We start from the raw sequence: 16,684 nt of genomic DNA, 5'->3' as shown, positions 1-16,684 counted from the left end.
CTCTGTTGGATTAAAGTATATCTGCAGTAATCTGGGATGTAGTTGAGGGAGGGGAAAGCTGTCCCAAGCCGCCAGAAGCTCAGCATCCAGAGAAAGGGAAGTTGGAAGGGCATCATGACACAGTCACGGTGCGTCACGTGTCTCCAGTGGCATAGCATGGGGGGCAGGGGGGCACTGCCCCCGGAACCGGAGCACAATTGGGGGGCAAACCAGGTGCTCCCCACATCGTGCCTGGCCTGGCTCCAGCAGTGAAGAGCACCCTCTGCACCCACCCTTGCCCAGTGTGTGAGAACCCACCCAGCAGTGTGGGCAGTGAGAGCTGGGCAAATGCGCTCCACCTTGCCTGCCGCCCCGGGTGTCAGCAAAACACGCTATGCCCCTGTGTGACTCTGCTCAGAGACAACAGTGCACCCACTACAGTTGCCAACAAGGGAGTGTTTCTTGCCCTTCTAAGCTTTCATTTCATGGTGTTTCCTCAAAGCAAACTATCCAGAGATGCATATAATTTAACAGGGATTATAAAGTGCCAGGTATGTAGCAGAGCATAATCATAAGAAATACGCATATAATGTAATAGAGAAGGAATAAAGCACTACAGTTTTGAAGACTTCAGAGATGCTATCACAGATTTCAGCAAAGACACAAAGAAAATCATTAAATATTTAAACCTTAATGTATTTCTAATTTCAACAGCTTCTTTTTTTAAAAAAAACCCACAACTCTCTCACTCAAATAAATTGCTGTGAAACCTTTCACATCAACCATTTAGGAAGCATTGAGGAGATTTGCCCCTTTGTCCTATCAAAGTCTAGATGTTTTTTCAAATGGCTGTCTTGAGAGAGACAGCAAATTGACGTAATCCCATGGTCTCAATGGAACTTAAAATCAGCTTCCTTTGCAATGGGTGCCAAATTCTTTTAAAGCTCCAAGCTACAGGCTGATCTCATAAGTTCTGACCTTCTGAAAGTCCCTTTATTGAACCAAAGATATGGCAGATTCTGCAAATTAGCTGCTGTGCTGTTGGAAATGGATTAGGAAACATGGTTCTGGGTCATCAGACCATTGGAGCTCTTAGCCCAGAAGTGCCAACTCGGGCCAGGAAGTTTCTAACTCTACTGCCTTAGACCCCTTTTTAACTGAAGATGTCAGAGACTCAACCAGGAAAGTACACTCCCACTAACCAATGTTCCAGCTCAAAATTTGCTCTGTGGGACATGATTGGTGCAAAGTTTCAAGAACAGAGGACTAAATAACCTCCAGATATGGTTGACATCTCTTCCCTTGTTTATTTATAGGCCCATTATAATGACAGATATTTTTCTAGCCTCTAATAAGGGCATCAAAAGGTGATAGGTGCACCTGGGTAAGGATAACATGGAGAATAGGTAGAGGCATTGCCAGCTCACACATGAGGCAAGGTGAGGCGGCTGCCTCAGGTGGCAAGATCCATAGGGGCAGTAGATCAAAATGTATATATTTATGCCCGCCCCCCCTTTTCCTGATGTAGATCTTTCTTCCCTGATGTGTGTGGGTGCCATCTTGTGGTTCACCTCAGGTGCCAACACGTCTTGGGCTAACCCTGGTGAAAGGAAACTAAGGATGTTTTTGAAAATAGACACTGAAGCACATATGAATTTTAACAAAGTGACTTGAAAGAAAATACCCCAGTGAGCCGAGATGGGGAAGACTTCAAGCTTGTTTTTTTGTCACCCTCATGAAGGTGTGATGCAAGGTTCATGTTACCCCCCTCCCCAACCCCACTGCCCACCTATTCCTTTCCAAATACAGCTCAAAGTGTTGTTTTTAATCTATAAAGCCCTGAACAGTTTGGGTCCAGGTCACCCAAAGGATGACTTTTGTTCACATACCCCTGCCTGAGAATCAAGATCTTCCACAAGGCACCCATCTTGCTGTCCTCTCAGGTATTTGTAGGGTTGTCAAACATGACAGCAACTTTTCTGTATTGACCCCTGGGCTTCTGGCACTGCCACCCGCAGGAAATTTGTATGGCTCCCTTGTTGCTTTTTTAGTTTTTTTAAAAAAACAGGCTTTTGAACTCTCCTAGGTATTTTGGATGCCATGCTGCTATCATTTTATATGGGCTATTTTTAATTTATTCAGTTCTGATCTTCTTAGGGAGGAAGGGTGAGACAAAAATGATTTTATTTAATTATTTGTATTTATGGCATTGTACATACCATCCATTTATAAAGAACATGGCTTCCCTCAAAGAATCATGGGAACTGTAACTCTGTGGGGTAAAACTACATTCCCCAATATTCTCTGGGGGATATCATGTGCTTTAAATATATGGTCTGGGCACAACCACAATAAAGGACAGTAACTTGCTTTTTAGAAGCACGGAAGCTGGAAAGTGAATTCTGTGGCCATGTTTTGTACTTTTTACATACCTCTCTGGCATCTACACTGCCCTTGCTGAGGTTAGGCAGAACTGCATCCATTACACAACTTAAAAACTTTGGAGAAGGGTTGGGCTACAGAAAGCTCTCACACCTCCTGACTCATGCAACTCGAAGGCAGCGAATTACTGCAATTTATTTGCGAATGCCTCCTATTGACATGTTGACTTTCCATCACTCCCAAAGCCTTGTGGCAAGGGACACATTTCAGAGTCCACTAAATGGCAGAGAGATGCGACTAGGAGTTAAGCGGGTGAATTATGAGAGCTCCGTTCTGTTCCCTGGGAATGGGGATTGGTCAGCACAGGGAGTGTGGGACTTATCCAACATTAAATCAAGTGCACCGGTTGGAAACCTACCATGAGGATTTTGTATTAGATGTAAGACTCCAAAAAAAAAGAGGAACGGAGTACTGAGGATAGAAGGAGGGGGAGGTGTAGTCGCATAAGCGCTAACATAATTGCCAGGAGATCAGACATGGATTTATTTCTGCTATGCACTGAAAACCAGCATCTGGGGACCAGCTTTTTGTGAACTTTTCCACCAGTGACAAAAAATCCCTCCCCACCCCTTCAAGGCCATCACGTCAAAAAGGGGGGGTGAATATGTGTTAATCTGCAAAGCCAGTTTGGAGTGAAGAATCAGAATGGGTCGATTCTGCCTGGTACTGTGCAAATTGACTGCCAGTGGCTTTCCAAGTTCTCAGGCAGAGAGGTCCCCCTCCCTCCCTGGCTATCTGACCCTTCAGAGCAGTGTCCTTCTACCTTGGGTCCCCAGGTGGCTTTGCCAAATGTCAGGGATCTTAGAATTCGTAGCCTGACAGCACCTAGGGACCCAGGGTTAAAGAACGAACGATGCTTGAGAGAGAGTGCTGTAGATTACTGTAGATAACAAATATTGATCCCGAGAACTCCTGCATGCGAAATAAGTGTGCTACCACTGAGCTGTGACCTGTCCCTTAATCTCCAGTTGCTTGGCTGCATGTTGGCATTGCAAACCTCTGTCCATAAGCTGCAGTACTGAGAGCAAGATTCACACCACTCACCTCTTTCTCTCCGCAGATATTGCTGATGATGGAGCTGGAAGCAGGACTTGAAGATGGTCCCAGAACACCAACCACCCCTTTTGGAAGGATCTGGCACACTGGGGAAAGTCAGCCAGCAGGAGAGAGAGAGAGAGAGAGAGAGAGAGAGAGAGAGAGAGAGAGAGAAGAAAGAGTTACTGGTAACCTCGAGTAAACAAAGCAGGTCAGGCTGCAGGCCATTGGCCTGAGGACATCTAGTGAGATTCATGGCTGAATAGCAATCTGAACCTGGCTCTCCCTGTTCCAACATCACTATGCCACATGGATGCTTGTTTTGTTGAGCTATTATGAGCACATTCAGGAAAGGTGTTTCTCTGCGAGGGAGCATTCGCAGATGCAAACGCCTTCCCCATCTGCAGCCCTGTGATAAGTGAAAAGAAAGATAAACTGTGATGGAAAGGACAATGTGAGCAGACTGTAGCAAAATGGGCATTCAGATGCGCCTAACATACTTTTCAGCGATGGCACCCCACTTGTGGAATGCTGTCCCTAATGAGGCTCATTTGGCACCCTTGTTACATATCTTTAGGCCTCAGGCAAAACCCCTCTTCTTTCATTAGGCCTTTGGCTTTTAGCTATTTATGACTTTTTTGCATCGATGGATGTTCTCTCTCTCTCTCTCTCTCTCTCTCTCTCTCTCTCTCTCTCTCACACACACACACACACACACACACACATTGTATGTTACACTCTCGTAATGCTGTTTTTAATGTATGTTGTTGTTGTTTTTTGCTTAAGGTATGGTGAATCACAAATTTAGTGCTATTTACCCCCTAACAAACACATATTTATGTACAGTTTTGACCAATGTGCACAATTTTACAAGCAATTTCCCCCAACAAATGCAGTTTTGTAAACACAGCTTGGTTGGAGCACTGCATTACAAAATTCAGATAAGTGCCATTTTTGAAGGATAGCTGTGATTTGGTTCACATTTTGTTTTGGAAGGTGTGGATTTGATAGATTCAGCTTTTAAATGAAATTTCTCCTCCATCCCTAGTGGTCAGCCTCTTTGCCTGCTATAACAATTTAATTAAGTGAAACTACCAGGCATCATAGTACTTCTCTACCGATTGCTCATAATTGTCCACATCTCTTCAAGAGGGAACAAAGCCAAATTGAAAACAAAAGTAATGAAGTCAGAATAGTTGATACAGGGACATGGCAGCCTCTGTGTTATTTCAAATCTTTCTGGAAAAAAAAGTTATTGCATTCTCAGCATACATTATTGAGAAATCCTTGAAGAAAAGACTACGGTTCTGCGTTGTCAAGAGACCTGGACATTATCATAATGGTTACTTTCAGCCTTTTTATTATATTTAAAAAACCATGAATGCATAATGTAGTGGCTTGAGGATGGTACAGAGAGCCAAGACTCCAGAGAGTTACTCTCAATTTTCCATATTAAGATATCCGGCCTTCTCTGCCCTTTCTCATAATAGGGATGATGACATCTCTCTAACAGAAAAATCGTAGATGCTGCAGAAGTTTCAGACCAAATCCCTCCTTCGCAAGGACACAGCTCCTGAGAGTGTGAGGTGGTGACTTCTTGAGAAGTCACCCAAGAGCTCCCACATCCTTTGCCTTCTCATTCCTTTCTCTCTGTGTATTATATCTCTAGAACAGAGCTTTTCAAATGGTGACATGGGAAACCCTATGATTTCCAGGGTTTCTGCAGGTATCTTTGCACCCTCTGCAAAAATATTTTGATACAATGTCAGTGCTGTGTGCAGGCCATGTTTAAAGATGGCGCCCCTTTTTGACTGCTGCACTTTTAGTTCAGGTGCCTCACAGGTATTTGTATCTTAACTAGGAATGTCAGTGGAGTTCTCCAAGCTTTAGATTCAATACAAACTCAAGGGCTTATAAAAACTCATAGGAAGGCAAGAGCTTTGTAAGCCCCTTTAGGCTTTCTAGGCACAGGTCTGAGCGTCTGTCCCCCCACAGAAACCCCACTATTCAATGCTAAACTGGAACAAATGGCAATTGATGGAAATGCCAGTTACTTGTGTTTTTGAATGAAGGTATTAAAATTATAATGTATTTCTGTTTTTAAACATGCTGGGACCTCTGTGGACAAGTGACTAACAAGTCTAATAAATCATCACCATTCTCAAGATTCCTCCAACCAACCCAGCCCCCCAATCTCCCAACCTGTTTTCCAACACCGTACCCAATTTAAGTGGCAATGCATCAAATGCAATAAGAAAGGGAACAAGGGCAATATGACCTCTTACCATTTTTGCTGCCCCATAAGGGCACACTATATGGAAATTAAAAAGTGGGAGAGTCTTGGGGACTCTGGCCAGATGATTTATGAACCTCAGATTGGTTTAAAAAATGTAGCAAGCTATTTCTACAGTCAATCAGAAGTGAGTCAGCCCATCTCTAATCTTACCCAGCCTGAGAATAGGACTCTATACAAAACTCTGGGTAGGGCTCTTAATCCAGACTTGCAACAGGGACTTTTCATAGTCCAGGGGGAGAGGAGAGTATGCAGGCTAGGTTCTCCTTAAGGGGTGTGTACGCAGCTGGGATTACTGCGCCTGAATATAACACTGTGTTGAAACCGCATGTGTTTTGGTGATGCCATCTTTATTGATGAATGGTTAGGGTCTGTGTTTGTGCCTGTACATCTGTGATGGCACCAAAGGTGGCTGACTGCCAACCTCTGCAATCTGGAAGAGGGTGCTGCCTCAAGCTGAATCAGACAATTGGCAGATGGTCTCCAGGGTTTCAGGCAGGGGGTCTCATTCCACTCCTACCTGAAGATGGCGGGGATTAATAGAACAATAGAACAATACCCCATCTCTTCCTCACTCTTTTTCTTTCTCCCTTCTCTTTCCCCAACCGTAAGATGTCCATGACATTAGTGTATCATACTGAACATCAACGAACTGTGAAAAAGACTCTATGAATCAAAAGTGGAGATGATATATGTACTTTCCCTTGTTTATTTTGTAACACAAGAAAATCTTCAATAAAAACTAACTTAAAAAGAAAAGATGCTGAGGATTGAAACTGGAACCTTCTGCATGCAAAACAGATGTTCTACCACTCAACTATGCCTTTTTGTCCACTTATTATTCTGAAGAACACCAGTGAAGCACTTGGTTCAAAGTCTACCTCAATATTATTGAAGAAATGTCAATTGCACTTGGTATAGATCTATGATCCTATGATTTCTGCCACCAGGAAACAGGAGAAGAGCACCTTGAATTTCTCTCTCCATGGGTCTAACCTGACATGCAGAACCTTATCTTAAACCCATTTACCTCCCTGGCATGTCTATTATGCCCCCTTCCAAACTTATTTGGAAATCTTCCACACTTGCCTTCTTTCTTCTTTACAAAGCAGCTGCCTGGCAATTGTCCCCTACCTTAACTCACTCTTTATAGATAAGAATATAAGCACTTTGCAGGAAGTACCTTCTATTCAAGAAGCCTTCATTGGTCCCTCACAAAAGCTGAGGGCTTTCAATTATGCTTCAGAGTATCAAGCACTAAGAAGAAACCATCTTTGTGTGCATGGGAGGTATGTGTGTGTGAAGGAGTCAAAAGTTTTCAGTGGGTGGGGATGGTGTTGTGGGTTTGTTTGTTGGTTTTTGTCACACATGTAAAGAGGGAAATTTAGCTGAACGCTTTGTCACCCTTTGTCTCGCAGGTAGCTGAGGAGAAAAGGCCAGGAGAAGGGGCTAAGTTGTCATAACAACAGAACTTGAACAACCTCCACAGGAAAAAGGAAAAAAAAAGTGATGGGTGTGTGTGTGAGAGAGAAGAGACTTAGTATTTCAAAGTGAAAGCATCCAGTGGAATTAGGAGCTGAAGTGAAGTGAAGATGGCAATGGATTTGTCTATGTAGAACAGAAGTTGGGAACCTCTGGCTCACAGGCTAGACTGAGCCCACCAAACCTCTCCATTGGGCCCATGAGACCAAAAACATGGCCACCTGTGATTTGATGTGGCAGGATTTGCTGCCCATGCAGCTGACTCTGGCAGTAAGCTGGACTGAACTCTTGGTTTGGGTGCATGAGAGGCTTCCCTGTGGAAAACTCTCTCACACACCTGAATCCTGCAGAAAGCTGGATTGAACCAAGTCACTATCTCCCCCACCCCCTCACATGACACAACTTTGACAGGTTGGAAGGACCACTCACCTGTCATTAGAATACCAGGGTACTAATTTCCCTCAGAGGCAGTGAGCAGCAAGTCGTGTTTTAAACCTCACTGGAGGTTCTTAAGCAGAGGTTGGGTGGTCATTTGTCATGGATGCTTTAGTTGAGATTCCTGCATTGCAGGGGGTTGGACTTGATGACCCTTGGGATCCCTTCCAGCTCCACAATTCTATTATTTTATGACCAGCCTCCTCATCCTCATAGTCCTCCCAGCCTTGCATGATTACAAAAGATGTCTCCTCTGATACAACCTTTTTGGTCACTTGTGATCTCCTCTTTGGGGGTGTTTACTGAACCTCTTTGATATTAATATTTAAGTAACTGCCTCCTTTTCTACAGACCCTACTGGGTGCCAAGATCAGCAGAAGGGGTGCTCTTGGTACTTCCTCCACCCTCAGAGGTTTCAGGTGGTGATGGCCCAGGAGAGGGCCTTCTCTGCAACAGCCCCTAAATCATGAAAGTTCCTCTCCACAGAGGTGTATCTGCCATCTTCATTATACAGCTTTCAGCGAATGCTGCGGAGGCACCTCTTTATCTGGCCTTCGATTCCTAAGAGATATGTGTCTTCAGGGCCCACCCTATTCCTGCGAAGCTGATCTGTTTTAACTGTTTTAAATTCTGATTTTCACATTGTTGCAATTTGCCCTGGGATGTGCCGGTGAAGGGCTGGCAATAAATTTGATGATGGTGATGATATGACAAAGAACAGGCTAAGGGTTCTGGGTGCCTGGGCACACTGCTCAATATCGATGGCTCACGAACCATGAAGCAGTTAACAATTCATTTCTCAAATCCCATCCTGCTAAGATCCGAATTCTCTAAAGCAGACAACCAATGTTTCAAATTAAGCAAAGCAAAACAAAACACAGCTGTCACATGCAGTTAGAAGCTCGTTCAGCCTTCCGCTTGCTAAAGAGAACATTAAATGCCTGTCCACGCCAGTATTACAATATCCAGCTGAATTCCTAGATGGAATCAATAGCCCCAGAGAGATCAAACCTCAGAAAAGGATGCTGTAGAGTCAGAAAAGATTCAGCAAAAGGCAACCCAAATGATCAAGGGAACGGAGTGACTGCAGTCTGAGGACAGGTATAGAGAAAAGGTGAGTAAGGAGTGACATGATAGAAATCTATACAATTATGCATGGCAGGGAGAAAGTGGATAGAGAAAAGGATGTTGTTTTTTCTCCTGGAAACTACAGGAAGGGAGAGTTGCTGTATGAAGCTGGATTCAGTTTCATACAGAAGCACCGAGGGCCTTCTGGCGGTTCCCTCACTGAGAGAAGCCAAGTTACAGGGAACCAAGCAGAGGGCCTTCTCGGTAGTGGCACCCGTCCTGTGGAACACCCTCCCACCAGATGTCAAAGAGAACAACTCCCAGACTTTTAGAAGACATCTGAAGGCAGCCCTGTTTAGGGAAGCTTTTAATGTTTGATGCATTACTGTATTTTAATATTTTGTGGGAAGCCGCCCAGAGTGACTGGGGAAGCCCAGCCAGAAGGGTGGGGTATTAGCATCATCATCATCATCCTTCCAACAAGTGGTCAGCATTCCTTGAGTTTGACAATGCCAACCGTCTCTTAGGTGATGCACACAGATTCAGTCCAATGAGAGCCAGGCTAAACTCTCTATCTCTGTCTCAAAGGGGGGAGAGTGCTGTTGCACTCAGGTCCTGCTTGTGGGTTGACCACTGTGAGAACAGGATGCTGGACTAGATGGACCATTGGCCTGATCCAGCAGGCTCCTCTTATGCTCTTATCTTTTATGCTTGCAATGGAGTTCCAAGGTTTCTAGGCTCTCCTTTACTATTGCAGCCCCTTGTCCCCCTGGAAAAGTTGACTCTGGTGCAGTGGGAGAGGATCAAAAGAGGAGATGAAAATGGAAATTCAGAGGTTTTCAGTGTGGTCCCAAAGACAGACATTCTGTGGCAAGGGAACAGAGTGAAAGCAGCTTAACTTTTTGGTACCCAGCTGGGTAGAATGATGCCTCCACACTTTATATCTGCACAAGAAAAAGTTAGAGATGTGATGCTGTGTTATCTTTTTTTAAAAAAAAAAGAAGGATGGGGGTGGGGAGAAAGAAAGCTGAAAATTAAGAGGGAAGGGTCTGGATAGGCATTGGGAAGAAATTTGATTTTACTCCTCCTTTACAGAGAAACCCAGGCAATTCATACTTTCTGAAACAATCCATGAACCAAAACAGAACCCTCCTTTGAGAGCCTCACTGCCAATTTTGCAACACAGTTTTCCAGTCAAGTAATGTACTCAAATATAACATACACTAGGGTAAACAGTGCATAAAAATGCATTAATTAGTTAAAAATAGCATACAAAGATTCAATACATTGGGGGAAATTGCTTTGAAAAAATGTGTATATTATGCAAAATTGCATGCAGAAATGTGCCTATTGGGAAATTGATGCTCCCATTCTTGCATGGGGGTGAATCTGCCACATTCCAACACCCCTGAAAGATGACTCAGAATTGTCCCATCCCGTCCCCCGTCCCCCGTCCCCCCCGGGATGAGCTGGAATACGGTCAGGTGGGCTAAGGGGCCAATCAAGACAGGAATGAAGCTAGACTTTATAAGCAGACTCCTCCCCAAACTCATCACTCGTATCTTCAAAGCGACCTCTTAACCTGTTTTTGCTGCATGACCTTTACTAGTTGCTTGTTTGGGGGCTGAGTAGGAATGTTTGGGTGAGTTCCTGTTTGGCCTTGGGACTCTTTTTCTTTTGCCTAATCTGTACTGTTGGGAAGTGGAGCGGGTTTTGATCTGGACAGGAAGGAAAGGACAAGTTAAGAGCTGGCGAGATGAATACCTCAAGAGTTTTTGGGTACCAGGCACTCTTTAATCAGGCTGCTTTGGCATCAGGAGTCTGTAGGGGTACCAGTTAAGGCATGTGCACCAGGGTGGTAGCCAAACTGGTGGGGCTACGATGCACTTGCCAGATTCACATAACCAAGGTTTTTGGAGAAAGGAGGAAGAATTCCTTTCAACCCGACTTCCGGTCGGTGCCAGCGCTTAATGGCGGTCCTACCTCCGAGCTCCGGAGAAGGACTGCTTCGCAAGTTCGGGTCTTACCCGCTACGGCGAGCGGGGGACCCCTAAAATCCCAGGCGCTGAAGCCTGAGAACAAGGAGACTCGGTGGGCACCTTTGCGCCCCCCGGTACCGTGAAAGAGCCTTTTTAAAGGCTACGGATCGACATCGGGAGTGAGCGCGGTGCTGAGAGTCGCTACCCAGCCTGCGAAGTGAAGCCGCGTCGCCATAAGCGGAGAGCGCCGATTCCTTCCTGAAAAGAAAATCTGGACTGAATTCCCGTGAGTAAGAGCTGGAAAATAATCGGGATCCTTTAAATTTTGAAAATTGGACTAAAAACGGGGAGATTTAAATCAAGGAAGTCTGCCTCCCCCCGACTGCATGAAAGTGAAAGCAACGGAACTCTAAACTTGCATCCGTTGAAACCCGCTCTTTGATCAGCTAAACCGGACATTTAGACCTTTGATCTCCCCTCTAGCTAGCAGGGCAGAGGGGAGGTGAATGAGATCAATAACTGCATGATCTATTTGAAGTAAAAAACCTCTGCTGTCTCACCTATTGAAAGCATGAAACGGTCTGCCTTCTTAGGACACTGAACTGACTTTTCCCTGCAAAGTGATACTTTGATACAAAGCTTTCGCAGTGCCTGGCTACAGTATATAATAACAAGAAACAGTATAAATTGGGCAACTGTGGCAACTCGAAGTTATAAGCTTCTAGTAACATTGACTTTGACTGTGTTAATCTCCTTTTTTACATCTTTGGACAGTCTCCTTTGTCTTCGTATTTGGATATTTTGTTCTATGGCCATTTTGATTTGCTCCCTCTAGAGGATAAAATAAAGTCCGGCACGGCTTAAGACAGTGGAATTTTCCAACGGAGAACAAATCCCGTGGGAACTGACCTTGACATGAGTGGCTCACAAGAAGAAATAGTTACAAGAGCTAAGACCAAGCAACAACAACAACAACAGCTGCAGCAGCTACAGACAAAGAAAAGAGGCTCAATTTCAGGCGCAACAGCCGGATCAGCAGGAACAACAGGACAAGATAAAGGTACGGCCGTCTCTATGGAAGCTGTGACAGATGCTCTGCTCAAGATAAACCAAACCCTGGAGTCTTTGACAAAACAGACTTCAGAGAACACACAAAAATTAACAGAAATATCAGTAAGATTAAACCAGAATACAGAATCTATAAATAAATTGGTGGAGGAAAACGCTACCACGCGCCAAATTGCCGAAGATGCCAAAGCTACTGCTGGAGAGACACAGGAGAAATTAGAGCCGATTGCTTAGAAGGTTTGTGAGCATGATGCAACCTTGGCCTTGTGGGACTTACAGAGAAAAGAGAGAAACTTGAAATTAAGACTGACTCCGGAGAATGAAAGAGACAATCTTGTGGAATATCTGACACGGGAGTTTGTGGATTGTTGGGACCTTGAGGAAGACGAAATTAAAATTACGACAGCCTTCAGATTGGGTAAAAAGCAAGACAGAAAGACCCCGAGAGACTGTTTGATCACACTCAGATCCAAGGAGGAAAGAGACAAAATACTAGGACTACACTTTGAAAAGGCCTTGCAAATCGGAAATTCAGCTGTACAGATCTTTAAAGACATCCCAAAATACATTTTGGATTTAAGAAACTTCTACAAGGATTTGGTTCTTCTGCTAAAGAAAAATTCCATTCGCTTTAGGTGGGAGTTCCCACAAGGACTGTCATTTGACTACAAGGCAAAGAAGGTGAAAATAAAGACAATTCAAGACAAGGACAAATTTCTGGCAAGAAATCAGGAGGACCTGCAGAAGGGGACTGTGGACCCACTTGCAGAACAGAGGAGAGCACTAGAGATTTTGAATCTCTCGACCGGACAAAAACTACCACCATCAGAAGAAGAGCAACAACTTGGAGCTGTTGGAGGAGTTTAGAAAAATAATAAGATGGCTCTGCAATTCCTTAGTTGGAATTGTAATGGGCTCAATGGGCCTTTGAAGAGAAGACAAGTATTTCATATATTGAACAGAGAACAATTGGACCTGATATGCCTACAAGAAACTCACATAACCAGAGCCCACAGGAGACTACTCATAAATAAAAGGCTAGGACAAGAATTTATTTCATCAGATAAAGTCAAGAAAAGAGGAGTTGTAATATACGTGAAAGAGAAATGGGCCCCAAAAATGATATTCAAGGACGAACAAGGGAGATACCTAGCAGTGGAGATACAAATACTAGGAGAAAAATTCTTAGTGGTCGGAATTTATGCACCAAATGAAGGCAAATCTGACTTCTTTAAGAGACTCCATGAAACCCTGACTGACTATTTGGATTACAATATGATAATCATGGGAGACATGAATGGCGTGGTCTCCACTAATATGGACAAGGCACAAAGACTGACAGTTAGTAAGGAAGGGAGACTCCCTAAGACTTTTTTTGAAATGACAGAAAATATGGACTTGATAGACATATGGAGAACAAGGAACCCTCTGGAGAGAGAGGGAACTTTCTTCTCCCAAGCAATGATGACCTGGACCAGAATTGATCAAATTTGGATCACTAGTGGAATGGCCCCAAAGATTAAGAAAGTGGAAATCTGCCCAAAAACTTGTTCCGACCATAACGCTGTGAAGATGGAGATGAAACTCACAATAACTGGTCAATTTAGATGGAGAATGAATGACACCCTCTTCCGAGATAGGGAGATTCTCACGAAGGCCCAAAAAACCCTAAAAGACTATTTTGAAATAAATCTGAGGACCGACGTGGAGAAAAGAGTGATCTGGGATGCAAGTAAAGCGGTGATGAGAGGATTTTTGATTCAACAAAATTCAATAAAGAGGAAAAAACAAAATGAGAAAAAAGAAAAGATTTTGGAAATGATAAAGGAAGGAGAGAGAAAATTAAGAACAAAACCAAAGTCTCAGGACATTTTAAGAGAGATTAAGTTATATCAAACACAATATATGGAATTGATGAACCAAGAGATTGAATGGAAGATAAAGCAAATGAAGCAAAAGACTTTTGAATCAGCAAATAAATGTGGCAAACTTTTGGCATGGCAATTGAAGAAAAGGCAGAAATTAAATACAGTTACAAGCCTAGAGGTGGACGGAAAGAACATATCTAAACCCAATGAAATTAGAAACTGCTTTCTAAGTTATTTTAAAAAACTTTACACTCAAGGCCCGCAGAATGAAGAAGATATAGACAAATTCCTTGGAAAATATGGATTACAAAACATCTCTCACCAAAGTAAGATGGATTTGAACCAGAGAATCTCAGAACAAGAGATAGAGGCTGCCATTCAGAATATGCAATTGGGCAAATCTCCAGGACCAGATGGGCTGACTTCCAGATACTACAAATCGCTGAAGGAATGGCTGACTCAACCATTAAGAGAAGTTTGCAACGAGATCCTTGAGGGAAAAAGGGCACCTGAATCGTGGAAAGAGGCATGTATTTCACTCATACCAAAGTCAGAGACTGAAAAGACCCAACTTAAGAACTACCGCCCAATATCATTGCTTAATGTGGATTACAAAATTTTTGCAGACATTTTGGCAAAAAGATTTAAAAGAGTGTTGATGGAGAAGATTCATAAGGACCAAGCAGGCTTTCTCCCTAAAAGACACCTGGCAGATAATGTAAGGAATGTAATAGACATTCTGGAAAAGCTAGAGGTGAACATAAACACCAAAGCAGTACTGATCTTTGTGGATGCGGAGAAAGCCTTTGACAATATTTCTTGGAGTTTTATGAAGAAGAATCTTCATGGGATGGGGGTAGGCCAGGGTTTTGAGAATGGTATGGCTGCAATATATTCTGAACAAAAAGCTAAACTGATTGTAAACAATGTTGTGACTGAGGAACTTAAGATAGAAAAAGGAACACGACAGGGGTGCCCGATTTCCCCATTACTTTTTATTTCAGTTCTGGAGGTGTTGCTGAACATGATAAGAAATGACCAGCAGGTCAAAGGAGTGCAGGTCGGAGCTAAACATTATAAGTTAAGAGCGTTTGCAGATGACTTAGTATTGACTTTGCAAGAGCCAAACACTAGTACGAAAAAGGTTTTAGAAATAATACAACAGTTTGGCCAGGTAGCTGGATTTAAGTTGAATAAGCAAAAAACTAAAGTTTTAGGGAAAAACTTAACAGATATGGAAAAGGAGAAATTTCAAGAGGAGACAGGTTTGACTGTGGTCAAGAAGGTGAAATATCTAGGGGTTTACTTAACATCTAAGAATGTGAATTTGTACAAGGACAACTATGAAAAATGTTGGTCAGAAATTAAAAAAGATCTAGACATATGGTCAAATTTGAAATTGTCAATGTTAGGCCGAATTGCAGTGATCAAAATGAATGTATTGCCTAGAATGCTATTTTTGTTCCAGACCTTGCAGATTCTTGACAAGATGGAGTGTTTTAAGAGGTGGCAGAAAGATATCTCGAAATTTGTCTGGCAGGGCAAAAAGCCCAGAATTAAATTCAAAATATTGACAGATGCTAAAGAAAGAGGGGGATTTGCCCTGCCGGACTTAAAACTGTACTATGAGGCAGCAGCTTTTTGCTGGCTGAAAGAATGGATGCTCCTCGAGAACACGGACATCTTGGATCTGGAAGGTTTCAATAATGCTTTTGGTTGGCATGCATATCTTTGGTACGACAAAGTTAACAGCGCCTTTAAAAACCATATTGTCAGAAAAGCTTTGTTTAATGTCTGGATAAGATATAAAGATCTATTGGAAAATAAAACCCCTAGATGGGTGTCACCAGTGGAGGCTAAAGCAGTGAAGAAACTCAATATGGAGGTCGGATGGCCGAAGTATTGGGAAATTTTAGAACAGGATGGAGATAAGTTCAAACTACAAAGTCATGAGAAACTGAAACATAAGGTACAAAATTGGTTTCAATATCGTCAAATAGTGGAATTTTTTAAACAGGATAGGAAAATCGGTTTCCAGGTGGAAAAATCAAAATTAGAAACTGAATTGTTAGAACCCAACACTAAGAATTTATCTAGAATGTATAACTTGTTGCTGAAATGGAATACACAGGATGAAACAGTTAAATCGGCTATGATCAAGTGGGCACAGGATGTTGGACATAACATTATGTCAGCTGACTGGGAATGGTTATGGAACACCGGTATTAAGTTTACGGCATGTAATGCCTTAAAGGAAAACATCATGAAAATGGTCTATAGGTGGTACATGACCCCAGTCAAGCTGGCAAAAATTTATCATTTGCCCGATAACAAGTGTTGGAAGTGTAAAGAGACTGAAGGTACCTTCTATCACCTTTGGTGGACATGCCCGAAGATTAAGGCCTTCTGGGAGATGATCTATAATGAAATGAAAAAGGTACTCAAATGTACCTTTCCTAAAAAACCAGAGGCCTTTCTCTTGGGCATTGTCGGCCAATTGGTGACAAAGAAGGATAGAACTTTTTTCATGTACGCTACAACAGCAGCAAGAATACTCATCGCAAAGTATTGGAAGACACAAGATTTACCCACTCTGGAAGAATGGCAGATGAAAGTGATGGACTATATGACACTGGCCGAGATGACAGGCAGAATCCGTGACCAACGAAAAGAGACGGTGGAAGAAGAATGGAAAAAATTTAAAAGTTATCTTAAGGAATATTATAAACTTAATGAATGCTAAAATGTTGTGGTTTCCAGAAACAAGGGGGTACAGGGATATAAGGTTAGAATATAAAAGTGGACTAAGACGACAGAGATTGGAAAGTAACAATTGGGAGTTGCTAGTTGAATTATGGGCATTGGGATGCAGAGAGGGGGGGTATGGGGAAGTCCAAGAAAAGAGGTTTATGAAAATAGGTTTGAAACTATACGTGTATGTTTGTCATTTTAAGTGTTTGTTTGTTTTTCTTAAAAATTTTGTAAAACCAATAAAAATTTTATAAAAAAAAAAAAAAGAATTCCTTTCAACCCTT

The 16,684-nt window shown here is 42.8% G+C and overlaps 1 protein-coding gene across 4 annotated transcripts in view; it reads right to left on the bottom strand.

Annotated features, from left to right (window-relative positions):
* GRIK4 (glutamate ionotropic receptor kainate type subunit 4) overlaps positions 1-16,684 on the bottom strand; it is a 462,633-nt gene that overhangs the window by 149,892 nt on the left and 296,057 nt on the right. For all 4 annotated transcript variants that reach the window (XM_083480954.1, XM_083480952.1, XM_083480955.1 and 1 more), the window contains exon 4: positions 3,466-3,563. In XM_083480954.1, the coding sequence (XP_083337080.1) occupies positions 3,466-3,563 (98 nt within the window). The remainder of the gene's footprint in view (positions 1-3,465; positions 3,564-16,684) is intronic.

This window comes from Podarcis liolepis (assembly GCF_965112155.1).
Source record: "Podarcis liolepis genome assembly, chromosome: 16".
Taxonomy (NCBI): domain Eukaryota; kingdom Metazoa; phylum Chordata; class Lepidosauria; order Squamata; family Lacertidae; genus Podarcis; species Podarcis liolepis.
Note: the sequence above shows the minus strand (reverse complement) of the source record. Positions and strands in the feature narration are given on the sequence as shown.